Raw genomic sequence first — 27,963 nt, forward strand, 5'->3', positions numbered from 1 at the left:
AATAATGTCATACCGACCACAGGATTCTATCAATGCAAATGAGAGGCTGTTGTATCAGGCCTACTAGAACAAAATAAAGTGGAATTTGACTGCAAACTAAATTATATGGGTAGATAATGTAATCAATCCATTTAAAAAACCAAAAGAAAACACAACACAGTTTGAAAATGCATTTGCAATGAACTTTGGAGTTGCTAGACTGGGGTTAGAATTTAGAAACACCCCTTGAACACCATGAAAGCCTTGCAAAATTCCCACTTTCCCAGTCTGGTTACATACAAGACACATACAAGACAAGCAGAGGCAGTAAACATACAGAATATGATTCTGGCAGTGTTCAAGGCCAGGTTGGACACAGGGGCTTGGAGCAACCTGCTCAAGTGGAAGGTGTCCCTGCCTGTGGCAGGGGTTGGAACTGGATGAGCTTGAAGGTCCCTTCCAACACAAACCAGTCTGGGATTCTACGATGGTACATTACTAGTTTGCTTCATGTCCACCTACCAGGGCAGGGAGAAAAACCAAAACAATGCAACTAACCAACACAAAATCCTTTTCTAAAATTTATCCACAGTTTTCCCCCACGTCCTTTCAATGAAAGTTAATTATTTCTGTCCAAAGTGCTCTTCAGTAAGTCAAATGAAAACATTAGTCAGCATTTTACTCAATAATTAACCATTTAACCTGCCACACACAATGCAATTGCACAGGCAGTCCTAGGGTTATTGCGCTCGTTTAGGTTGGGGTAAATTTCTTCACAGTAACTAGTATGGGGCTGTGTTTGGATTTGTGTATTGATCACACTGGGATGTGTTTGTTACTGCTGCGCAGCTTACACAGTGCCAAGGCCTTTTCTGCTCCTCACTGCACCAGTGGGGAGGCTGGAGGTGCACAGGTAGTTGGAGGGGACACAGCCAGGACAGCTGACCCCAGCTGACCCAAGGGATATTCCATGTCATATGGCATCATGCTCAGCAGATAAACTAGGGGGGAAGAAGGGCAGAAGTGGGGACATTGGGAGTGATGGTGTTTGTCTTCCCAAGTCACTGCTAGGTGTGCTGGAGCCCTGCTGTCCTGGGGATGGCTGAACCCCTGCCTGACCATGGGAAGTGGTGAATGAATCCGTTGTTTTGCTTTGTTGTGCACATGGCTTTTGCTTTGCCTATTAAACTGCTTTTATCTCAACCCTCAAAGTCGTCTTTTACCTTTCCAACTGTCTCTCCCATCCTACTAGATGGTTTGGTGAGCATGTGACTGTGTGAGGCTTAGCTACTGGCTGGGGCTGAAGCATGACAGTTACTCAGAACACACAGCTGAGCTGGATAAACTCTGGTGTAGCTGGCAAATGGTCAAGTTTTACATTTTTTTCTACTGACAACAGAGCTCCAAGTGATTAAGTATAAATAATGCACTTCAGTTTCCTGCCCGCTGCTTCACCCCCATGCAAGTGCTTCTTCCAGCCTTCTGTAAGAATGGACATCAAAAGCTTTGGTATACAATCTCCTATGACAATCTGTATAGCATACTATACATTGATAGTGCTTCTCCACAGTTACACATCAATTAGTCAGAATGTAAAGTGAATTCAAACTCCTCGAAATCAGATCAAAAGAAAACATAATCCAAGAATTAGAGATCAGAATAACAACTACTCTACAGCCATGTTGCCTCTGAATTGCCATCAGTAGGAATTTTGCTAGCAGAAATACCAGGAGCATGGGTATGTTTTTACTGTGTACTTTGTGTCACGCAGCATTAGAGCAGTGCACCATATTTAAAAATAAAAAATCAGCTTTGACAATTGAAAGGAACACACTGCTTTCATGAAAAAGTAATTCCATACAGCGTAAAACTTTAATATTAAAGTGAGGAACCATTCAATAAAGTTGAAGTACAGTTCAAACCTGAAGGGATAAAAGAATTCTTGAGATTGGGACTGTTCACCAGAAAGCAAGGATAGAGTACTACACAAGTAAAACCACATCTCAGTCACTGTCACAATTCTTGCTAAAGATTTGCTTGGGGCTCCAGCAGAATTCTTACAGTCTTTCTCAAGATCAATTGATCTCATCTTACTGACATTCTCTTTATAACATCAATATTATGACTGTCCCCTACAGTTAAGGTGAATTAACTGCTGCTTCTTCAAAAATGCATTTTACTTTTCCCTCTTCCCTATTTAAAATGCAGAAAAGCCAAGTAATGTGAGAAATACAGTGGAAACCACATAAATGAGTAACTGTCAAAAGAAGAGAACTATTAAAAGAATAAATCTTGTGTACCCAGCTGTGAAATATAACACAATATAGCAGAACCCAGCTAAATGTTTGAAATAAAAAATTGAAATGCAAAGTAACCTAAAATTGTTTAATGAACATAGCTGTTAAAATATTAACTCCTTGCACACCAAACTCAAAAGCATATATGGTAGGAAGCCCATGAACAACACATGAATAAATTATCTTCAGATAAGCAACACATTAGTAAGTTATCTATTCCTCTATCTCTCCATCTAGCAAATCAGGCAACAGATAAGCTCAGAAGCCTTTACGTGTAGGATGCATTGGCAGGTGCATTTCTGCACAGGCTTTTCCGTTTCAAAGGTAGTGGTTTACAGCAAACTCTTACCTTTGAGTTGTGCTGAAGCTGGTCTCCCACATATGTTTTACGGAACTGATCCAAGAACCACAGAACTGCCAGTTCTACTTTTTCGTTACTGGACTGTGGTAACTGGGCATCCATCAAAGATATGAGCTGAAAAACTCTTCATGACAGCAAAAAAAAGAAAAAAAAAAAACCACAACAATTTTCAGGAAGGATGCTTAAATTATATTATATTGTCACAGCTGATTTCTTTAGGAACTATCAACCATTTTTTGTTTCCTTAAGTTTCTTCTAGGATTTTGTTTGGTTAGATGCTAATTATGCTAAATGACCACTATGAAACATAAACATCAACATAATGCTTCTCTAATTATTTTGTCACTTGAAATTTTTTCAGATACGTATGTTATACCACAGTGAGTTTGTCAAATGCTTTTTCTTTCTTAAAGCATCAATTCCATGATGAAAGAAAGAAAGAAATTGGAGAAGCACGGGTCTCAAACTGCAAGTACAAGACAAGAGCTGTTCAAGTTCCCTGGAAACTGCAACTACTGTACTTGGAAATAAATTTACATGTGCATAACGCACTGTATGCCTCACCTCTTCCCACTCCTGTCTCTCTTAAAACATCTGAACGTGTATTTTCTGACCTAAATCCTTCCTTCATACACATGTATCGCCATATTACTAGGACTGATTTCTGCCCCGGGTTCAGCTATAGCAGTCATTTTCCTTCTTCTTAGTAGCTGGTGCAGTGCTGTTTTTGACTTTCAGCCTGGGAACAACGCTGATAACACCGATGTTTTCAGTTGTTGCTAAGAAATGTTTACTCTGACCAAGGACTTTCTCAGTCTCATGCTCTGCCAGGGAGGAGGGGAAGCCGGGAGGGAGCAGACACAGGACACCTGACCCAAACTGGCCAAAGGGCTATTCCATCCCACAGCACGTCATGCCCAGTATAGAAACTGGGGGGAGTTACCCGGAAGGCCCAGATCACTGCTCAGGTCGGGCTGGGTATTGGTCAGCGGGTGGTGAGCAATTGTATCCTCTCCCCTTGTTATTTCCCTTATCATTATTATCATTGGTGGTAGCAGTGGTGGTTTGTATTATACCTTAGTTACGGGACTGCTCTTATCTCAACCCGTGGGAGTTACATTCCTCTGATTCTCCTCCCCATCCCTCCGGGAGCGGGGGGAGGAAGAAGGGGGAGAGTGAGCAAGCGGCTGCGTGGTTCCGAGTTACCGGCTGGGCTTAAACCACGACAGTTTCCAAGAATGAATTTCAGCCTATGGCAGCTAAGAAGAAAATGTAATACCTTTTTTTTAATAATGGAATATTCTTTTATTTAATTTCCCATGTTCTTCTGCTATCTATTCCTTGAAATCCTAATTCCCTAGCAATTCAAAAACTTATTCTCACCTTTTGCCAATTCTGAAATGCACAGTCACTGGATTAGAAGCCAGTAGCTACTTCATCTGTAAGTCTGTATATTAAAATCTCTCACTTTTAATAAAAACATAGTGGAAGACAGCTAACACCACAGAACCCCAGGGTAGATTAGGAAGGCAAGAAACAAAGGAGAAAATGTAAAGCTTTTTATCCAATTCTAAGTTATATGCTCTTTTTCATGTGTTAGCTAGTGGATGTAAATAAGAGGACTGAACGTGCACACCTTTTTTAACACACTTGTCGGTGAAAATAAGGATTTAGGAAGTGTTTGCCACTTAATTTGAGTTTGCCACAAGACATAGGTGTCCTTCACAACAATCCCCAGCTCACCCCTTGCCCTAAAACTTGCAGAAAGACAACTTCAGCATGTACATTTTTAAGTCTAGAGCCTTCTTTTTTATTTCAAGTTCTAGTCTAAAAATAAGTGTAAATTTTCAGTGTTTGACCAGCAGTTCCTCTGCACTTCTTCACTCACAAAAATTAATGTAAATGAAGTAGTGCAGAAAATAATAGCCATAACTCTCAACTAATAAAATTAGCACTTGTATACAAGTATAACACAGAGGAAAACAGGTATCTTCATGGGCATATCTGAACACTGCTTACAATAAGAGACATATTTGCCTTTAATCCTCTTCCCCTCCTCTGAAACATAGTTTTCAAATGATTGCACTAATGACTCTTCACTACTTAGGATGATGAATCAGGAGAGATCAAAGCCAGTGGACTGGTCCCAATCCATAGAAAGTCAGTACAGTCTTTTAGCACCCACCATCCAAGAACTGAACCAAAATTGCGACATTTAAATTCGAAATACTTGCTTATATTAAACACTGTTAAAAAAAAATCAAAATAAAGAATTCAAAACAAGCCATACTTACCGACAGGACAGCTCTCCATCCATAGCATCATGTTCATCAGTACTAGTGTATGTTAATCGGCCTCCCACAAAAGCACCCACAAAATAGACAAGCCATGCCAGACGTCCTAACATTAAAAGAAAGAGGAACGGTTAGTGAGTATAAACCAGTCCAATAGCACAATACACTTCCATAAGGAATCAGAAGTTCTATAAGGTATCAGACTGCGGGATGCTGTCAAGAGAATGGTTAGGTTTCTCCCTTTACCAGATTTAAAACCTACTCAGACAAATCAACTAACAAAACATTCTGAGTGGAACTGACAGATAAAGAAGAACAGCCTATTAATCTGGACACACTTACAAATAAACCACAAAAGAATCAAACTAATACAAATTAAGCAAACTCAGCTGGTAAGATTAGACATACAATTAATCTACTGTCTTCACTTGCCTGCCACAGGTTACTTCAAGGCATAGAACAATTTTATCCACAGTGAGGCTGTTTCATCTCCTTATCATAGTATTAGAAAGTAATTGAGACTCACTCCAATCTACCTGGTTCTTAGTTCTATTTCAAATAAAGAACACTTGGGAATATTAAACTATTATCTAAAGTGATTTGCACATAAGAAAATAATTGTAACTCAGATATATTCTTCAAGAAAAGCGACTGTGAACTACCATGGAGTTTTGAAAATCTCTGTGGACTGTTTGTAAAAGGGTTTGAAAGACAGAGCTCATCCCTTTCAATCCATGCTGTCATGCCTTCCATCCTTCGGATGATTTAGCTGTCAGTTTCCACTATGGCACTTACAGGATCCACTGGCCAAGAATCAATCAAAGCACAATGTAAAGATCGTAATTTCCGTAAAGCTAAGGTTCTACAAATAACTCCTTGAGTTTGTGTATGTGGTGTGTTTTGTCAGGCTTTCAAATTCTGACATCCTGCTTTATAAACACGGAACTCAACTTACAAACACCGAACTCCGAGAAATTCTTTTGGCCTCTCTGCTGGAAAATCACTGCCATATTGCAAAACTGGGATTATTTTAGTCTCTCTGGCACATTAAGGCGGAATATCTTTAAATTTGACCTACTGATACCCAACTCAAGCCATGCCCATCCCTGCCTCAAGCCATGCCCACAGCTTTTTAAGCTGTGAATCCCATAACTAATGGTATCCTCTCCAAGGAAAGATGCAGTATTTTTCCCTAAAGTACGATCAAAACTAAGAACTGAATAGCAAAGTAACATACAGACCTGTTAAAACTTCAGGATACCACTAAAGGTTTCTTCCTCAACTGAAATGCATTGAGACTATACCACAGTAAGGCTACTTTTAGACTCAATCTTCATTTAGCAAAATATACTTTGTAATAAATCAAAAGGAACTAGTTGAAAAGAACAATGCAGCAAAGACAACTTGGCTTCTCCATAAGTGAGATACTGACATAAACCAGAGGTGTCTTGCCCTCATTACTAGGATTTCACCAAGTGATGACAGGATAATTTACAAGAGTGAAGACAATACCCTGATGAGTAAATTGTCTTCTGAACTCATTTTGAAGTTTAACATAAAGGATAAACTACAGATAAGCAAATGATGTCACGTTATAACTGTAAATCAGTTATTTTATTGCGGGTATTTCTACGTACTTATCAGGACATGCACAGTATCTACCAGAAGTCTTGAGGTTTTATTTCATGTTTATTTCAAATCCAATAAACTAGCCTTCATTTACGTAACATTAAACTTCATTTCCTCCAATTTGCATTGTTGTATTTTAGGAAAACATGGAACTGAGAGAGCACTGAATACTTGACTTCCTAAGCTCCTTCAAGGAGTTCTGAGGTGTTCCAGTATCCGCATAGTCTGAATCTGGTGACTATACATCATAAGCAATTCTGTTTCCGTCACACGTATATTGTACAGCGTGTTCTATGCATAAAAAAGATGCTGAGATCAAATGTACACAAAAAGATAATGCAGAGTATGGAATAACATGCAGATGATTTCAACACAAGTGCAAGAAAGCATTCAGGTTTATCTTAAATCTCAGTCTTATTTTTTAAATATACCACACAAATATGTAATAGTCTGAGATCTCTAACAGAGAACAAGCATTGACTTTTGACACAAGACACAATATATGAGGAAAACTTTAAATATCTTCTCCTATTGTTCCAGTCCTAATAATCTGGAATGACAGTATCAGCTGTCCAACGCCCAACATATTTCCCTGTTTCAAGCCCTGTGCTTCTTCACAAACAGGACACTTCCAAGGAAAACCCCATCAGACACACCACAGGTTGCACTACCAACAGCTGCTAAGAGATTGCACCATCATTAGCAAAATGCCAAGAAGCTGAAGTGTCAGAGGACAATGCTCAAATGAATTCAGCATTAACAGCTACTACAGAATGGCCATTTGAGGATGGTATTGAAAAGCAACTGTGTGTGGTGCTAGCTGGTTCAAAGAGCAGAACCACTGCTTTGGCCAATAGCCTTTTTAAAAAAAAAAAAAAAAAACCAAACAAACTGTCTTTCTTTTTACAAATTGCAGTAACTCATTTTTAAATCCATACTTATTTTTCTGATGATAGCCCTCTCCTCTTCACACAATACCAATTCATAGGTATGACTTCTTTCCCTCTTTTATACCTTCCCTATTTAAAATTTCCAGTGCATTTGCTTTTGCAATTACTGAGGCAGACAACATCTTTTCTTTTAGAAAATAATTATTGCTGTAATAATCTGTAATTATGGTTTATAACAGCAATAATCCCAAAGAAATCAGTCATTACTGTGGATCACAAGTAATCATTAACTACTGTTAATGACCCATTTCTTGGGGATTATTGTTTTAGTAAACCATGACCACATCATTATTGATACAGAGAGCACGACAGTATAATAAAATGAGATCTTAATATTACATTAACTTATTTTGTAACATTAAAAGCCATTAAACATCTAAATTTAACTATATCTAGGGAATATAACAGTTATTGTTCAATATAAGCACAAATGTTTAGTTTGCAGAAAAGAAACACAGTACTCAAACTGCATCAAATGTTTTGTAAGGCATGAGGGCAACCCCCAGTGCACTGACACCGACAGACTCCGGCTGATTGTTTCCCGCTGCCCCATCATGACTGAGGAATGAAGTAGAAATTCAGATTGCAGCTGGTCAATTAGATCAGGTCAGTAAGGAAAGTTCTCCCAAATAAAAGTTGATGGGTGCATGGAAGAAAGTGGGATTCATAAAACAGAGAAGTAGGAGGTTTTATAGAAATTAGTGAAAAAACGGCTCCTACATAGAAGAAAATCAGCATATTCGAACTCAACAAAAGAACAGCAAAATAAATTGTGACCATTTAATGGCATGCAAAGAAACAGCTACATTATGCAGTAACCTGTCTCACCTTTTCAAAACAACACCATGTAAAGACGCAACAGCCATAAGATAACTATATTAGGAAAGAGCCAGTAGTTACAAAAACAATTTAAGTGAGACACAGAGAGGACCAAAATAGGTATATGAAAAAAGATATCAAAAGTACTTATTATTTTCACAACTTACACTACAATAAATAACTTGAGTTTCTTGAAAATTAGGTAATTCATCTTAACAGAGCTGTATAAAATAAATAAAGGAATTTACACGAATTTTTACAAACAGATGAATGTAAAAAGATGGCAAGTTAGCATCTTCATTTACAAAAAATGTTCATCAAGTTGCAGCTGGTTCCCATGAGGGCACCTGAGGCACTAAAATGTTGATTTTCAGCAATTAAAAGTTTTTACAGCTCTCATGCCTATACTCTGAATATGTAACAGTATGTTAAAACACATCAGCTACCAATGTACAGACTTGGATCATTAATTTCTAGATTGAGAAAGGTCTTGTTAGATCTGATGTAAGATCACTGCTCCTTTTCATATGCAAGTATATGGTTATTGGCACATAAAACACAGTCTAAAAATTAAATTAAGTACTAACCTTCCTGAATTGTGATTTCTAATGAATTCCTACTAGAAGAGTGCAATAGTTTTTGGTAGTTTTGTGCATTTTGGTCAAACAACTGTACAAGAAACGTACAGGTCTTTTCGTATTCACACCTGCTCACTGTGCACAGTTGCTCCAGCTGTTGGAATACTGTAGCTGTATCATCCAGTGGATCTTCTAAGCCATCTCTGGAATAGAGACAAAAAGTAATCACTTAGCCACTATTCCTTAAAAGCTCTTTTCCCATCCAGACCTTGTACCACTGACACTGAACTGCTGAACTATAAGAGCCGTAGCAGCTGGTGAATACAATAGACAGACATAAGGTCTCATTTTACTTACTACGTAACCATCCACATCCACAGAAACACAGAACATTATGCTACTCATGCCTTCCTCGTAACACGTGTTTTAAAAAGCAAAGAGAAGAGATGAGATTGGCAGTATGAACACAGAAAGAATATTAGACTATTAACAAGCAGCATCTTTTGCAGAGGATGAGGGGAGGAAAGAATGGAATACTTCGTGGAAATGGATTTTACATATTCATCAAACTAAGCACAAGACCACGATACCAAAGCCAACAAGAAAGCTTCACTAAAGTTCCGTGCAACTGCTTTGTACATCTTTTATCCTGCTATAAACAAGCTGTGACCCTATGGAACGTCTATAACGAAGAGACCGATAGCTCTTGCCATAAAATGTAACTATACTCATTACACAAGCCACAGTAGGAAAGGTGCATTCATCAGAAGGTTACCCTTTTACTGCACAGGCAGTAACAATCTACAGACAACAGTAACATCCAAAAAGCTAACAAAGCTAACAGTGCTAACAACCAAACTCTGAAAGATACACAGCAGCTGAAAATCCTAACGTTCAAGATGGGCTGAAACAGACCTCTCCTCAGGTATTTACAAATGCCTGACATAAAAGTTCTCCTAGTTTGCAGAAAAGCGTCCTCTTGCTGACCCTTTGCAGGAGAATCATTACCTCCCCACTCATCCTTACTTGAAAGGGAGAACAGCTATTTAAACCCCCCAAAAGGCAAAAGCAACTTTCCTTTCATTGTTCCAAGCTAGTTCTTTCTCTGTCTGAAGGTCCTGTATGGCTTCTGAATGGCAGATGATGCTATCAACTAATTGGTAAGAAAAATGGTCATTCCGGAAAACAGGATTTGTTTGCAAAGATGCCAGTTCATCTCCTTTGAGCAAACGTAAGTAGTGTTATGAAATCGACTCCCAGACATCCCATGTTTCTCAAGAATGGTCTGGATGTTTGATGTTAAAGTCTACATTCGATATTGCTATGTAGAAAAATGCCACAACTAAATAGTAAGATGGCAGATGACGTAATTCACAGACATGAGATTCTGGCCAAGATAAGAAAAAAAGCACAATAATGGTAAAGTTGAATGTACTTCTTCACACAAACTGCACAAAATAACATCATCTCAGTAATGCAAAACTGAAAAGCGAAAGCAGATGTGACTTATTCTGCAGTCCTGTAGTCTGACAGGAGATCCTACCAGCAGGAATTCATAAAAGCCCTTGAAGAAAATTAAATCCTTTTTAGCAATCTAAACACTTTTTTCTTGTGTGCTACATTATATTGTGGAGTACAAGGTCGTTTATTTAAACTATTAAAAAGAAGATCTGAGCTAAGAACTTTTAAATTGGCCACTTTCAATCCTGCCACTCACTAGCTTGTTCTATTCGGTCTCACCCTTTCTCGTGCATGGGGTTCGATCTGCTTTCCCCCATCACTCTACCCTCCATGGCCCTACAAAGTGACTCACTGAGAAAACATGTCACAATATAGTTTACTTAGATAGCCTTAAAAAAGAAGGGGGGTGGGGAATAGTCTTGCTTCAAAACACAAAGGCCCATGAAAGGAAAAGCAATTAGAATTTACATTTGACTTTGGCCTGGATTTAATAAGCAAAATGAGTAAAATTATATCAGCCAACTAAGATCATCTAAAGAAATCACCATCATAATCAGAATCAGCGTACTTCCATTTTAAACAGAACCACCATATAATATGCCAACGAATCAGAAAATTAAACATTCCGTATTACAATTTTAAAGTTGCAATTACAAGTTTACCTTATAACTACAGGAACACATTCCAGTCTAGAAGCAATATAAGCTTTTGTTACCTCGGGTGCATATGTTTCTAAGAGGTGGGGTTCTGCTGTTTTCACAAAAGGAACAGATGCTACCATTCTTTGCCACAGAGTTAGCAAATAATGAACACTATTTGGAGCAAACTCCCAGTGCTGTAAGAAAACAAAACATACTTCTGTTAAAGCATCCCAGTGTGAAATTTTAGCCTAGAAACATGATGGTTTTATTTAAAGTAGTCTTATTCATTCACATACCTACAGAAGGACCCAATCCGAACTGAGACATACTATGGCACACATTAGAGAGTAGATCTAGCATTACTTCAGGCACTCTTACCTCCTCTAAGTAAAATCCAAGACTCAGACCTAGGCCTAGATTCTTAAACAGTGCACGGTGAGATTTAAGTGCTACAAAAGGGCCATTCAGAAATCGTAAATGTGGAGTGTGAAACTGTCCAGAGCCACCTAATAGGGAATATAAAGAATTAAAATGCAACCCAACTCTCTTTTCTCCTCCAAGCTTAGGGAGCTGCCATTGGCAACTCAGGAATTCAAAGGTCAAAATCTTCTCCTAAAGGTCACTATCTTCAGCTGTTATCCTGAAGACTAGAGAAAGACTCTGGAAGAAATGCTAAAAGAACAACTCTTTTATTACTCAAACAGTGCATGCCTCTATCTTGGTGTGCTTCAAAAATGAATCTGTAACATTTTTAACACTGTGAGAATCTTGACCATGTGATATGTGTCCTTCTCATACAGATGTGGGTCCCTCAAAAACGTAGCCATTATTCCATGTAGCTTCTGAATCCAGCTCAGATGGGAACTCTGCACCAAACAGCTCAGCATACAGACAATTGTGTGTGTGTAAACATATACATACATGTACAAAAGCACAACTCAAGAACCTAGTCTATGTAGGCACTTCAAAGTCCACATGGCAGCACAGGTGTTAAATATTTTAGGGTTGGATAAAGGGTGTAGTTTGTTGGATTTTTGTTTTCTGAGGGCAAGGATTAAGGTTGAAGGATTAACATTCGTCTACGCCCTGCTTCAGTTGTCATTCTTTTCTTTAAAACTGCTCCCATTACAAAACTGCATCAGAAAAGTGGGAACCAGTTCTAGAGAACTTAGATTACATCTGAGTTACATCACTGACAAAATGTATTTCATGTAAAGACAAGCGTCACCACCTCCTCACAACCACCACAGGGAACCAGGACCAGTCCTCTTTGTCATTTAAGAGTCAAAACCAAATCTGTATATATTCTTACCTGTAGGCTAGTAATAGTGAAATTTGCTATAAGTTGGATGATTTGGGGGTAATCTTTCACCATTACTAGCTCTCCCAGCTGATAGTTGGTCTTTAGCCGAGCCAAACACCGACAGAATTCATGGTAATTACCCGGATCAGATAAACCCTAAATAAGAAGCAGCAAATTTTCAGCAGTTAATGGTTTAATCTAATAGAAATTGTATAAGCAGCCTTGCTGACTGGGTGACAATTTTATTTGCACAGGAGCTTTGCTTTGTTTTGAATAGAAAACCAAAGCAAACAGGTATCTGGCTGAAAGTGGTTTTGATCAAATGAGTAGATTAATGAAGGCTGTACCTGGAACAACAAATCCACAATGTTTTAGCATTTCAAATAAATAAAATAAAAATTAAAAAGATACCTGTGGATTTTCCAGGATGTGTTTCACTCCTTTGATCAGATTACCAAGATATCTGGCACGTTCTGGATTGCTGAATAAAGATCTCCTTGTAGAAGCAAACTGCACTAAACAAGAAAGTGCCTGAATAATAATAATAAAAAAATAACAATACTATAAGACTAAAAAAAAAAAAAAAACAAACTTTCAGAACAAATATATCTTAAATGTTTGGACCAATCCATCCCATTGCTGTCTGTAGTACATTCTGCCGCTGAGGATTATTTTTGCAGCAATGTCTATACAATCACTGAACACTGATGTGGCTCAGTTTTAAAATTCCCCTTTACAACAGCTTCTGACTTCATCAAAATCACCAGCTGGATGTTTTCTATGTGGCTGAGTGGTGCTGAACTGGGGAAGGAGGGATTTGGATGCTTTCAGATTCAGATATGAAAAGTGGGGCTGAAGTTGAAAGAAAACACATTTTGACTGGGCATTGAGCCAGAACAACTCATAAAATGCTAATACACAGAATAAAACAGTCTTTTGTACAAGGTGTAGCTGTTAAAAGACTATTTTCCATCATTACTTGAGTGTAAATCACTATGTTTCACTTACTAACTGAGACACCATAGGTGGAAGAGAATGATACAAATCAAAAAACAGGTCCAAGGTCTCTGGCTCCAGGAAGACTACGGAAAAAGAGAAATTGTTTTTATCACTCTCTACAAAGCAATAATTATCTTTATTTTAACCAAACCATCTTCCTTTTAACCAAAACAGTAAGAGAGATCACTGTAACTGAGAATAACTTCTGAATAGATGCATTAATTATTTCATTGTAAAATATCAAACAAAGCACCATACTCTTTTTATCACATCTAATCTATGCTATAGCTCATCCAGAATACTTCCCTTACTGCAAATGATGCAATACTTTGTCAGGTTTGTAACAGATGTAGGTAAACTGATTCCTCCAGGTTACTACAGTAGTACACTAAGACAAGACAGGTTCCAGATACTAAGGATTAGTTTAGTCTGTATTTAAAAAAAGGGAAGTTTTTAATAGAAGTTCCAAAGACTATGCTGAAGTCTACAGACTGATAAACAGAAGAAAATAGTTTAAACAGTTACCAATACACTGAGGAATCACATCAAATGAACTACAACACAAATGAACTGTAACACTACCCTACACTTTATGAAGGGGTAACAACAGGGTAGAAGATCACCAATAATCAATAATTGATAAATCCCACAAATTAAGTGATATTTCAAAGTTATTCCATTTATAAGCATTATTTCATAGGAAGACTTGTGTAAAATAAAGCCCCACATAACAAAGGTTAATCTCCTTTAGGCTTTCTCTGTGTTTAATGACCAAACGGAGATCCCTTCATGGACAATTTGAAGTATCTTAACTAAAACCTTGGGAAAACCCTCCTCCCCTGAGGAAGGAGCAGAGACGTGTGATGAAGTGACCACAACCCCCATTCCCTGTTCCCCTGTGCCACTGGAGGGGAAGAGGTGGAGAATTCAGGAGAGAAGTTGGGCCTGGGAGGAAGGGAGGGGTGGGGGAAGGTGTTTTCAGATTCAGGTTCATTTCTCATTACCCTACTCTGATTTTAGCCAGTAGTAAATTAATTTCCTCAAATCGAGTTTGCTTTGCCCATGATGGCCATTGCTGAGTGATCTCTCCCTGTCCTTATCTCGACCCACGAGCCCTTTGTTGTATTTTCTCTCCCCTGTGCAGCTGAGGAGGGGAGTGACGGAGTGACTTTGGGGGGCACCCAGCCTCCAGCCAGGGTCAGACCACCACAGACGTATTTATACTAGACCGCTATCTGCACTGTATAACCCAGGAAGTCAAAGCTCTAGAATCTAAGAGCCAAGATGCAACCCTTCTGCTGCCTCCATTAACAAGCTCACATACTGGAACACATACTAGCACACAAAACAACAATTATCACAGTTTTCTCATCAGGAAGAAGACAAGGGAAGATAGACATGCTACAACTGCAGTACCTCTTCAAGCTGCTCAAGTCAGGAATGAAAATAGCATTCAGTGCCCAATTAGAAGAATTTGATTTACTGTGAATATCTATGCTACAGACTATGTTTATTATTTCTGACTGTAAGAGTTAACAATAGGACAAGTGTGGGAGAAATAACAGAAGAGGTTTACAAAAAACTCTCCATGAAAAAAATCTACTCCACATTAAAAATTATTTTATATTTGCAAGTCCTGTGACAAAAGCAGTTATACAATCCACTGGATATAAATTTCAGACTAACAGTTATGGTCCTTTCTTACTTGTTCTCCAGTTTGTTGGAATCTGCACAGTGCATAGGTCATCTGCAGATTCATCAGCTGAATTTCCAATAAAATCAAAATTAAGACAGTTTAGTACAAGCTTCAAAAGTTGCATTGCTAGACTTTGTTGCCGTTGGTCCTGAAGGATTAAAGGTTTTGCCAAGAGCTAAGGAGAAAAGAAATCTTGTTAGGTCACCTGCATAGAACATGCATTAAAAAGTTTTGAAAAGGAAAATGTTTGGATGTAAAACTGCAAAGTTCAAAGCAAGAGAACACATATTAAGAGACAAAAAATATATCCTTCACAATAAATCACTATTACTACCTCAGAGACATCTTCCACGTCAAGCTAAAGCTCCCATACTCAGAAATTTTAAAAAGCCTGGTGAAATAATCTTTTTGCATAAAATACTTCTAGGTAAAACTCAGCATGTCACTGACACTGTTTGTTAAAAGAGTGTTAACTTCACTGCAAATTAAACTGTAAGGTGTCATGTAACTTCAGTTACTCCAGACCAGCGAGGAGTATAGATCATATATGTCATATGGGTAAAAAATACCTCAACAATTGGTTATTTTTCAGTTTGATGTCCAGGCTGCTAAACTGTTGCTTTCCTATGTCTAGAAAAAACTGGCATTAAAAAACAATGAAATGAGCAGTCTGGAATCTGAATGTAGCTATTTACAACATCTGTATAAACTACTGTTACTGTTTCTACTGCTTTATAGCCCTTGTAATGTCAGAATAAAAAGGTACTTTAAACAAAACAAGCTGTCTGAATTTGGAAGTCTATACTCAACATACCGTGAGAACACATTTTATCCATCCCCTTCTGTAATGATAATAACATTTTATCTTAAAGATATTACTACCTCAAGATTACATACACAATATAAAGGCACTGAAAACAAACCTCAAATTCATCAGTCACTGATGCAGATTGTGAACATAAAAGAGAAAACTGACATAATTTTGTCTAGAAAAACAGTAAAATAAATGCAAATGCAACAACTCCATCTAGTTCATCTGCTCCTTATTTATATTCAAAGTCACATCTCAAGTTTATTAACAGGAAGTTTTTAAATTCTGATGATAGGAATTTAAATCAACTGTGTGCCATCAGATGCATCATTAACGTGATCATAACTCTTGCACCACATTAGAATTGACAGTAAATTATGAATTCAGCTTTGAAATCAACACTGAATTTTTGTATGTCTTGTATAAACAAAACCTGTTTTGCCACCAATCCTCTCAGTAGGGTTGGTGGCAAATCCTCAGTTTAACCTCTTGGGATTATTTTAGTGATTCCACATTCGTTAGTTGTGGAATTAGTGGTTGTGGAATTAGTTAGTTGTGTGAGTGTATTTTTTAGTGTATTATAGACACTGAAATATTTCTAAACCCAGCCTTCTCTACTGAAGTTGGCATTAGAAAGATACGAATTCTAATTTTCTTCTGTTTCTGTCTGCAAATCTGTGTGATGTCACTCAGACAAACCTTTCAACATATGAGAGACTAGGAAAGTACCTGCTGACCAGCTGAGCTTGAAGAAAGCTAGAACCTGCTGCAAGATACAGCATTTACTCGCACCTACATTTATTGTTTTGATGTGTAACGGGGTTTACTACATCTAAGAAGATTCTTCCAAAATATCCAATTCTTTTAAATTATATGTGATTTCTCCATTAATGTTCAATCCCAACACTGATTTAAAACATCCTGTGTACATCAGCAGAGCATTCCCTCTTCAGAGGTGAGGGTTAACACACTATTTAATTGCTCTATATATTAAATAAATACACTGCTTGTCACCTGAGCACTGGTAGCTGACCACACATGCCCTTTAAACTTACTGCCAATGTGAGGTAAAACATGCTAGTTAGACTAAAAACATACTGTGAAAGAAATTTAAGTTGACACAGTTTCTCTTGCTTTTTTACGGCAGTAACTCAGTCACAACTCTCAACCTTGAGAATTATTCCTTTAGCCAAAAAGTAATTGTTACCATTATCCACTGATTCACTGAGATGGTATTTGTGTTTAAATTCTTAGTTTAAGCACCTGCATCCAAATTTCAACACCCAATTCATTTGGTTTTCAGAAAAAAACAAATAAACCAGCACTCCCAAGTGTCAAAGAACAGAAATGAAGCAACATTTAAAAAATAAGCTGCTCTCAAAAGCAAAGAGTTGCTTGATCTTAAGAGAATTAGAATGGTACTACATGGTGCCAATTCCACTACTACGGAAGGCCTTGATCAACACAAAATGGAAAGTGCAAATTCCAGCCTTGATCTCAGTTCAACCTACCTGGTCCTGAGAGACCTAGCTTACAGTGTGCAATTCTTCACCACCTCCTGTCGAGGCTCTTGAGAGGCTGCAGCCTGAATTACCCCAAAATGCTACAGAGAGGTTAAGAGAACTAGAGAAGGAGAAAACCACTTTGGCCAGATTGGACTGTGCTGCCATACCACAAGGTAGAGCATTTGTCTGTCTTCTCGGTCGCTCCTAGTTTAACAAACAATGGTAGACCCAACAAAACCGAGATGTAATCAAGAAAAACATCAAAAAAGAAGACAAGCTCAGAATTTACATAGTTCATTCTTTATGGCAAGATATAAAAAGAGAGATGGCACAGAAAGACTGAGAGACAGCAACAGACACACAAGGAGGATTGTAATTTTTCACTAACTTGAGCTTAACTGGGTGTCACATAATCCATTTAAGTACAGAATTCCTAAACTCAGAAAAGATTAAGGACTCAAACTGGGACAACTATGATGCTAATGATTTAGGTGCAATTATAAAGAGCCTCACCTCCTTCAAAAGTGAGCACGCAAGCATCAGTATGTCCTTTAGAGAGGTGTCACGGAATGAGGTAGCAATTTTACGATGTTTTGCTGAATGTCTTGAATAATCAACCTAAGAAAAGTTAGGACAGAATAAACAATGCTCCCTTCTTTGCCATAACTATGACAGATATATTTGTTACATTATTTGCACTAGAAATTAAAATTATAGTCCAGCATTAAATACAGATCTTGACAGCTTCCTGAAGCCCTTCGTTTTTATCCTTCAAGGTTGTAACTCTGGATGGAAAGCCCTGAGGCACTTCCTCAGATTAAGATGTAGGCAAAAGAATATCATTAGCAGAAATACACTTGAATTTCATCACTCACTTTGCTTTACTAGTTCTAGTGACTGTGATGAGAGAAACTTACCCTGTACCAGATATGGCATGTATCTGGTACTGGTAGAATCCCTGCATCATGAATTTCTAGTCTGTCTTTCTGCTTTGATAGGGGGAGGAAGGTGTGTACTAATCCCTTCATGTCTAAGAAATCTTTCTCCAGCCATTTTTCTGAAGGGCAGAAACATTCAACACATTGCTTCATGAGCAATACATACATCCCTTGTGGAAGGAAAAAAACCAAACCCAACAAACATGCTTACTAGATTCATTTCCTGAGTCAGTTCCGAGAGAATCATTACTCCTATTATATAATGGTCCACAGTGCCCTACAGAAAAAAACAGACAGGAATGCTCAAACATCACAGCTTGTAGTTAGTGTTTTCCAACATTTCTAGAATCAAACAATTTTCTGTTTTCCAACATTTCTAGAATCAACAGAAATTTTTAGGCTGAGATATCCTAAGCTGTTTTAGAAGACTTTCATGCCAAATTCTATCAACATCACTAGAACTAGACCTTCAAACTTCCTATGTAGCTCTGAAAAAATCATTATCATGATTTAAGAATTGTGTGATTAACAAAAACCCATCTGAAAACAAGACTGTAATACATTAAAATCAACTGCAATTAGGGCTTGTCACTGAGTTAGGTGGAAGATCTCTATGTCTACTTTCACAGCTGCAGTTTGCAGCCTCAGCCCCCCAAGTGTTCCAAAAGCAACGTCATTCTTGTCAAAATCTCCTTGATATTTGTCACAACCACACTCATTTTTGCAACTTCACCCAAAGTTCAACTTATGAAGCAATAGAGAAAATTTTAGAGAACTCTCGGGCAACATTTACATTGCTGCCCTTTCTGCATTCAGTAAGATTAAACATCCTATTCTGCAAGTTGAACAAAACTTCCTTTTACATTTCACATTTTTAAAATAGTCTGTATGAACGTTCCTTGCACCACACCAGCCTACACACATGGAAAATGTAACCTCCCCTTTCCCACAGGCGTGAAAAGCTGTGTGGTGACTCATGAAGGAGCAGGGAACAGAACTGCAGTCCCAGCTACTAACCCTTTTTCCTATATCAAATCACACTCAAATTCACACCGGATGAACTTTAACCTGGAATGCTAACGCATATGTATTTGAAACTACCATATGCTAATTATTAACATATATTAGTATTGTTTAGGGATTATTTTTTACATTTTTAGCTAAAATTTAATTCACTTGTAGATCTATGGCTTAATTTTCTTTTCTACAGGAATTCTTAATTTAACTAAAGCAATCTCTTAAGAAGCTAAATTTTGTATTTAAATCTCTACTTTTAATGAGCTACACACTGAAGACTCACACTGCAATCAGTTTAATAATAAATGCAAAATCCAATTACAGTACATTCATAAAAATAACTGCAAACTGGTGGAGAATCATACTTGAGTTTGTTTTTAATAAACAGAATATTGCAACTTATCTTTTATTAGACATTCCCAATGTAACTCAAAAAGTACATTAGCTTGAGCAGTATTAAAAACAAAGATGGAAAAACAAATCAGAAATTCATTGGCAAGAAACACAAACTGTTAACTTCCTATCTTCTTGCTGAGTTGCCAGGATCACCAACACACACATACATAATGGATCATTTTAGAAGCAAATCTCCCAATAACTTAAATTTCCTGATTATTTTTTTCTCAAAATAAGCACTAGGCTTTATGCTCACACAGACTCTCAGAAAGATTAAGCTGAATTAAACTCTTAAAGCAGATTAAACATCTCCCAGAAAACTTTTAAAGAACCTTTCTATACAAGTTAAATGCATGAAATAACCAAGTCTGGCTAATAACCCACGACAGCCAACCACTTTCTTTAAACTTACTTCACAGAAGATGCTGTATATCCTATACCTTTAGCCACTGTGTCTGATAGTGCTTACTCCAGAATTGACCTGTAAACTTGCAAAGGGAACAGTCCACAGCAAATGACTGCACTCTGACATTAGAGGAAATTACTTCCAATTTTCAAATCCTAGGTACCAAGATCACCTTCCTATCCTACAACACATCTTTCTAACAGTGACCAATGCAGTGGGGAAACAGGAAATAATGTGGAAAGAAATATAAAACAAGAACATTCCTGCCTCATCCAATTCCTGGAGAGGGAAGATGAGTGATCTGTCCTCCTAAACTTTCCCATATCCCTACCTAGAATGTGTTTATGTTAGATTTAAATACATATGCTAAAATAGGTAAAGTTATAAAAACACTCTAAATTTATTATCTCCCTATTGTACACTAAGACAATTTTACACTATAATCCTAGAAGAGACAAAATGTCTCTTAGTTTTTATTTTTTTATTTTCACTCTTCTTTACATGTATGGAGAGAGAACATACATATATGCAGGTGTCTAAATGCTCATGCACACCAATATGAGGCATCGATTTCTCATTAAGCGAAAAAGGAATGGGGCCTTTTTCCCTGTGGGTCCCTGTTATGGGACCACAACCACATAACAAGTACATACAATGTCCTGTAATTTTGTGTATTTCAGTTCTACTTTTACATAAGCTTTCCTCAGTAACTTCAGAGAAAGGGATATAAAATTTTCTGCTAAAAATTACATTGCAGATGCAGTCCCACTAATCATACACGAAAGCAACAATGTAAGACTGTAACGGTGAACACCCCAACAACTTGTTTACAAAGGTGTCTTTTTGATTCATGACAGGCACATGAAAAAATACGGTTCTACAACTGAACAGTTTGGCACAATTTTAGCAGTCATTATTACAAGAATCACAGACTCATGGTTTAAAGCACCGGACAGTCTGACTCTTCAGATGGTGCAGTACCAGTTAACAAGATAACTGGAGCTAACACTATCAGAAATGTATCTCCACATCAGTTGAAGAAAAAAAAGGCAATACACAGAATGGCTTGACAACAGGGACTGATGGTTTACAACCACACTATGAAAACGTGCTCTGGAGACAGAAAACCAACAAAAACCATGACAGCACTATGAATACTGTGAGGCATCAAACCCCACAACCTCACACAAGTATCAAACCCACACTGGTTCTTCACTGTAGGGAGATCTTCTATTTTAAGCAATGCTCTTCACACTTTTCCCACCCAAGTGTGCAACTAAGTGATATAACATACCAATCACTAAAAAGGAAGAGGCCCAAACAGAAAAAAATGGCAGAACTGAAGGACTGTTTCCTACCTGCAAAAATTTTTTTACATCAGCAATAATGTCTCTGAAGATGAGCTGATCTTTTAGTACTTCAAACCATCCTAATTTTGTAATTTTAGCAATGACTTGAACAAGGGCTTGGATGACAAAAGGAGCCAGTTTGGGTTGAGATGCTACATAGTTCAGAATGTAATTTCCTGTAAAGAAGCATTTTATAATCAGCAACAAAAGTCTTCTGAAAAGAAAATTAATCAAATGGTTCTAATAGAAACTCAAAGTATGGATCTTTTTAAAAACTATATTTTTATGGTTAATATAATAACTGTAAGTTATGTCAAATCATTAAATACAGCTCAACATGTAGTAACACAAAGCACATTACATACATCATTTTTCTAGGACACGTGATGACAGTTTGTGAATTCAGAGAACTCCGGCAGGTAAAACAGAGTAACTTTTCACTAAGGACCCATATACTGGGCACCGAGTATTTCACTATGTAACAGCAGCTCTCACAGCCAACTCAAGATACACAGAGTGTTTTCAGACGAGTTCCTGCTGAATGTTCTCAATTCAACCTAGAACATCCCTTTGGGTAATGCATACTGCAGCTGCAGAAATTCCTCTCTAACTAGAAGGAAGCTAACCTGTTTCAAAAGCTGTTGAAATGTGCACAATTAAAGTTGATTCAAGTTAATTTTTACCTAAAAGAACACTGAAATCTTTCATCAGAACAGGCTGATTCTCAGCCATGCATTTCAGAGTACTGCTATCCACAGAACTGGTGCAACAGTGCAGATGTGCTAAAAACCCAAACTGAACTATATGCTCCTCATGCAAAGCCTTTCACTATTAAAGACCTACCACATACCTGCTTAACTCTTTTAGGATATAGCAATGACTTTAACATAGATCCTGAAAAGTAAGAACTTTCTAGGATCTTAATCCTGCAAGTAAGAACCTGCCCCAGCATGACTTCTGCAAAGGTTAAGAGCTGATCACAGGCAATGTTACGTGTGACTGGCAGGTGTACTAACAATATCTGCAACTTTGATCCTTTACAAATATGTACTAGATCTCTTCAGCATCGTGGGATAAGTACAAAGCCTATCTTGAAAAAAACCAGTATTTTTAGAAAATATGAATTAATCTGAGCTAACACATTTTAATTTTGAAAATAGGAAATGCTATTTGTGAGCTAACTGCAGAGAAATGAGGAAACATCTTTCATTCACCTTTATGTTCACTCTTTCACAATGACTACCTTCTTCATAACAGGCTTGGTAAATGGTAAGAACTAGAGAAAAAACAGGCTATCCACCAAATGGTTACTGTGCTAACAGGAAGTTTTAGATCCAACTTATATAATGGAATTTGAATCACAATCGTTACTTACGAATGTCAATCCTTTGTTCAACAGGTAATGGAGATGCCCTGCTTACAAGCTTAGAGAGGCATGTTGCTGCTAGAAGCTGAGCATAGGATGTCTACAAAAGCACATCAAAAGATACTATTAAATAAATAGCTAATTAAAGGCAGGGACAATAAGTCAAAACCTGATAAATAATCAATAGACCAGACTGGTTACCAGGTTTTAGTTATGTTTGTTTTGGGTGCCAAAAACTTATAAAAGAACTGTTTTAGTAGTATCTTTTTTTCATTCTAAACAAACCTAAATTACAAAACACTAATAAAAAAGCGGAGACCTAAAATTACCATCTCTTTTGATGTAAAACATTCATCTAAAAGTAAATTCCACTATTCAGTGGAATTCTTTAGTTTTGAAACCTGTTTTTAAATCACTTGATAATTTAGAACCATGAGATGATTATTGCGGGTCCAGCCTGGATTAAAGACATTTTTTTACGTTTCCTCTTTTTCTTTCTCTCTCTTTTTGAATTATTTGAAAAACACAGCAAGAATTATACTAGACTTAGCTTGGACTATCAAATAAGAATCAACTCAGCTATCACTTTATCTACAGTTAAAAGAGAATGGTTTAAGCTAACAGACAACAGAACAACAGGTAAGCACTTTAGGTATCATTTTTTAATACTTTATTTCTTGTCACTGTAGCTAACAGCCAGAAACAAGAACAAGGTGATGTTCAAGCACCAACTTACACCACACTGTGTCCTGACGCTGCTCCACAGATGACACAACGCCTGATTACAACCCTTCTGAAAGTACTGAAAGCTAAAATGCTTTCCCTTTTTGTCCCTGACATCTCTAACACAAGGTATTGGCACTTCTACAAAGACCATCTCCAAATGAAAAAATTTCTAGAATCATTTATGAAACAGAGTATGTAGAAAAAAAAGAGAAAAGCATTTTGCCTTTATTGTCCTGACACAGTAATGGCCCACAACTGAGAAACATACGTGGGCTTTCACAAGCATAATTACATTTATGGATAATACTCAAGATACTTACTGTTCCTTGTTCTAACAGAAGCTGGCATTGGCTAAGACACCCTGGGCTGTCAATGAGCTCTAAGACTACTTTCTCAGCTTGCATTCGCTGTGCTAGATCAGTTCCTTCATATAGGTGGTTACACAGCACTTCTAGTTCTGCCAGACTCTGTTAGGAAAGAACACAATTGAAACTTTCATGAAGAATTTTCAACCACATAGATTTCTTGAAGTATTTACAAACCTAGATACTATACCAGTAACATGAACTGTTACCTATGTTAAGCTTTCTAGTTGATTTACATTTAAATAACAAAAACCTAGGAGGCTTTCCATGACAAGAAGCCAAAAGTAACACTGAAAATTAAGTTGCCATTTCTTATTCTTTCAGCTACCAAAGTATTTCTTACTATGGTTCAATTCCCCTGTTTTTCTGAGTCTTTAGATGGTAATTCCATCTCTTTTCCAAACAGAGATGAAAAGATAGAGCACAGTGAACAGTTTGAGTTATGCTATTTGGAAAACTTCTGGCAAATTTCATTTTAAAAGCTGTAATTACTCATTAAATTAATGCATCTGGAAAAAATTAAAACTGTCTATAACTGTTGATGCAAGTATCAGTGGAAGTGAAACTACAGTAACAACAAAAGAGCTAAAATTCCTCTCTAAGGTGAAAAATTCTCTTTGGTAAAGAAGGTGCGTGCAGGGAACCTCTCTCTCCGACATGAGGGATATGATTTATATCTACTAGGCACTCTCACAGGATAGATGAACCCTTTGAGCATGTTTTGGGATCATTACACAAACAGAAGTTTTAGCGTCCACCAGGTTCCCAAAGCCTGTGTGACTCTCAAGCAAGAACCAGCCACATCATTAGAGGGTACCCAGTAAATATTTCATGTCTCGAGCATGGCCTAGAAAGAAAAGAGAAACCGCGGTATTTGACCAGTCTCATTTAAAAGTCAAAATCCTGTTCACTAGCCCTTCCAAAAAGATGTTTTGTACTTGAAATAAGATCTGGTTTAGCACAGTCTAGCATGCTGAAATGTCTTTTAAAAACCCAAGACAGTAACAGTGTTTTGGCAACAAAAGTACCCTTGGTTTTGTAAACCAAAGCATATAATTTCCTAGAGCAAAAACCCCTCCAACCATCATCATGGCCTTTTCCCCATTTCTATTGTTGCGCATATTGAGTCCCTGGCTTTGATCGGCTTTTTCTGAATTTCAGTAATAATGACATTTTAAGAGTCCCTGGTTTTCAGTCAAAAAGGAGAAATGTACTTGTTCCTCTGGAGAAATTTTAAGAAATAGCACATGTAGTTCTGCAATGAACAGACCAAATACCTCAAAGGCTGAGCTTAATAAAGACATCTTTTGGTTTTGGTGCCCCCCCCACTATGTTCAGCGAGAGTAAATGAAAAATAAGGAAGAGGTAACAATCCCAGCAATGTAATTTTAAATTAAGCAAGAGCCATGCCAATTAAAATGAAAATTAACTTAAAATTAACTTATAAAATGCAAGCACACATGCTACGGAAAACAACGTAAAACCCATGTAATCGGGCTAAAACATGGGAATAAGGACATCTAGCAAAGATAGCTTTCAGAGAATGCATCTTTCCAAAATGGAATAGTTCCAGTATGACCCGAGAAGCATAAACCGCATTATCATCTCATAACCAGCAAAAGACCCTTCTATATGTGATCTGAAATTTGACTTTCAAGTCTGGACAAACCTGGCAGCAAGCTTGAGAAAGTCCAGAATACAACTTGGATGGATATCAGCCCAACCACCTAGGTCTAAATCACCTGTATACTAACTGTCATTAAAACAGCAAATAATTTATAAGCTGGCTTATAACATTTATACACAAAGAATTAATGGTGGATTTCAAGAACATAGACACTTTAATGTAATGTGTCAATATATTAAGGTTACAACAAAATTTAGAAATGTAGGCTAAGGATCAGGATTAACTTCTTGCTGACAAGTTAAAACTGAAGCATTTTATCTGAGTGACAATGAGGGAATTTTTAAAGCAAGCCTGAAAAAAACCCTAGGTAACAATCTTCAGAGAAAAGCTGGTTTATCAGATATTGAGACTGATGACCTGCAGCACTTTGAAATGCTTTATCTGGACATGTTTGGTCTCAGGAGAATGTTACAACAAAGTTTCTTATTGGTAGACTTGAGGTATGGCCAGAAATCACTCAGAATGCTCAGATTGCCAAGGAACTTGTTACATGTTCTCGGGGTTATACTGTATGTGTAGTACCAAGGAAACATGCTGATTTTCTTTGATTCAGATAGTGAAACCAAAAAATACAACCTGAAATCAGCAAATACAACCATCTTGTGTACAACAGCAACTCAGCTGAGCAACAGAGATATTAACTTTATTAAGAAAATACTCTGAGAAACCAATGAAAAGTCAAAAACTATATGTATTTTCTTCAAGAAAACAGAAGACTGTCACAATTCCTTTTTTACTGCATGTGAAGCGGATGCCTTCAGATCCCTCCTTCACTCAAACCCTTATCAATAGCTGAAAGGTGATTCCTAAGAAAACAACACTTGTGTCAATGAAGAGGATCACCAGTTAGATGCTGGCTGTTTTAAGCAAGTCACGGGTAGAAACAGACCTGTGTAAGTGGCATTTTGGATCACAAAGTGTAATTTTTTCCAAGAAACAGCTTCAAACCCTAATGAAAAAGGTCAGATACTGTGATTTATTTATTTATTCCCCCTCCCCCCCGCTTGTCACACTTTCATAATATTCAACAATAAGTAAATAAAGTTCTCCAGACACTTCTGGTCCCCCTCTCCGAAGGCCCTCGCAGCTCTCCTGCCAGCCTGTGGAAGAACCAAGGGCCAGGAACGCTGGGGGCCCAGCTCCACAGCAACCCACCAGGCAGGCAGCCAAGAAGCCAAGCAAACTGGCAGGAAACCAGGTAGGTTCCTGATCAAAGTTTTGCTGACACGGCCAAATTGCCACAGACATTTTAATTGGCGTTTGTAGACTGAAAACATTCTATCAACAAAGTTCCACCAGCTCTATGCAAGAGCAACAGGATGGGCATAACTGCTCAAATGCCACTGCTTAAAAAAAAGATGAAAAAACAAAAAACAAACAGAAAAAGGCTGCTTGGTTATGAGAGATAACAAAAGATGTTTTAGTAGTCTTTTTACGTAGCATGCCTGGTAGCCAACTATTTAAATAAATGCCTAAAATGGCCTCTCCAGCACTGCCAAAGCCCGCTGCCACCGATCCAGCGATACCACAGGGGATTTCGGAGGAGTGCTTAACACCTCAGCAAGTGTCCTCCGAGGCCCTTTCCCGCCCCCTTTCTTCCTGCGTTGTCTGAAACACAGTTGCGGTGGCTGATGCTCCTCTCAGAGTCCTGGAGAGGGGCTGTCCCTGCTTCCCAGGGAGCCCGCCAGTGCCTGCAGGAGAAGCGGCAGCAGGAGCGCAGGTGCTGCCGCCTCGCACGGGCGGGAGCAGCCGCAGCCCAGCGCGGGTCCCCAGCCGACACTCGCTAATGCGGCGGGAAGGGTGAAAGCCCGCACGCCGCCGCCGCCGCCACCACGACCCGGCCCCGCGCACCACGGGCACGGTGACACGACCGCTCCGAGCTCCGCGGCGAGCCAGCCGCCCCGCGCGCCGCCCCGCAGCCTGGCACCAGCCTCCCACCCCTCAGCAGCCCGACCTCGGCTCGGCACTCCCGCAGAGCCCGCCAGCTCCCGCTCGCCTCCTCACCGCCCGTCGCTCCCGCGTACCCTGTGCTCCTCTGCGAGGGCAAACCCCGCAACCCGCGGTCCCCCGCACCGCACCGCGTACCTCAGGACCTCCCGCCCTCCGCTCTCCCGCCGCCCCCTCACGACAGTCCCGCCGCGGCCCCGGCCCCGCGCGGCCCGTCGCACCCCTACGGCCACGCCAAGTGCCACCGGACCCCGCCGCGCCGGTGCGCTGACCTGGCCGCGCAGAGCCATCTCTCCCAGCGGCGCCGGCAGCGGGCGGTGGGGAAGGGCAGCGGGCCCGGCCAAGGCACGGGGTACTGCCGAACCCCGCCGCGCTGGGGCCGACCTGGGGCGAGGGGCTGCCGGGCACCACGCCGGGGGCGGCCGTGGGGGCGGCTGCCGGGG

The 27,963-nt window shown here is 38.7% G+C and overlaps 1 protein-coding gene across 4 annotated transcripts in view; it reads right to left on the reverse strand.

Moving 5' to 3' along the window:
• The window catches only part of RANBP17 (RAN binding protein 17), a 161,564-nt gene extending 133,601 nt beyond the window's left edge, over positions 1 to 27,963 (reverse strand). For all 4 annotated transcript variants that reach the window (XR_003994191.1, XM_030504719.1, XM_030504720.1 and 1 more), the window contains exons 1-14: positions 27,793 to 27,963; positions 23,842 to 23,988; positions 22,805 to 22,895; positions 21,439 to 21,605; positions 18,473 to 18,538; positions 17,837 to 17,941; positions 15,017 to 15,182; positions 13,321 to 13,394; positions 12,724 to 12,843; positions 12,322 to 12,468; positions 11,031 to 11,203; positions 8,917 to 9,110; positions 4,932 to 5,037; positions 2,626 to 2,761 (exon numbers count right to left, since the gene is read on the reverse strand). Coding sequence is in view for 3 of the 4 variants with exons in the window: in XM_030504719.1 (XP_030360579.1) it covers positions 2,626 to 2,761; positions 4,932 to 5,037; positions 8,917 to 9,110; positions 11,031 to 11,203; positions 12,322 to 12,468; positions 12,724 to 12,843; positions 13,321 to 13,394; positions 15,017 to 15,182; positions 17,837 to 17,941; positions 18,473 to 18,538; positions 21,439 to 21,605; positions 22,805 to 22,895; positions 23,842 to 23,988; positions 27,793 to 27,810 (1,710 nt within the window). In the remaining variant the exon portion in view is untranslated. The remainder of the gene's footprint in view (positions 1 to 2,625; positions 2,762 to 4,931; positions 5,038 to 8,916; positions 9,111 to 11,030; positions 11,204 to 12,321; positions 12,469 to 12,723; positions 12,844 to 13,320; positions 13,395 to 15,016; positions 15,183 to 17,836; positions 17,942 to 18,472; positions 18,539 to 21,438; positions 21,606 to 22,804; positions 22,896 to 23,841; positions 23,989 to 27,792) is intronic.

The sequence above is a fragment of the Strigops habroptila genome, chromosome 12, assembly GCF_004027225.2.
Source record: "Strigops habroptila isolate Jane chromosome 12, bStrHab1.2.pri, whole genome shotgun sequence".
Taxonomy (NCBI): domain Eukaryota; kingdom Metazoa; phylum Chordata; class Aves; order Psittaciformes; family Psittacidae; genus Strigops; species Strigops habroptila.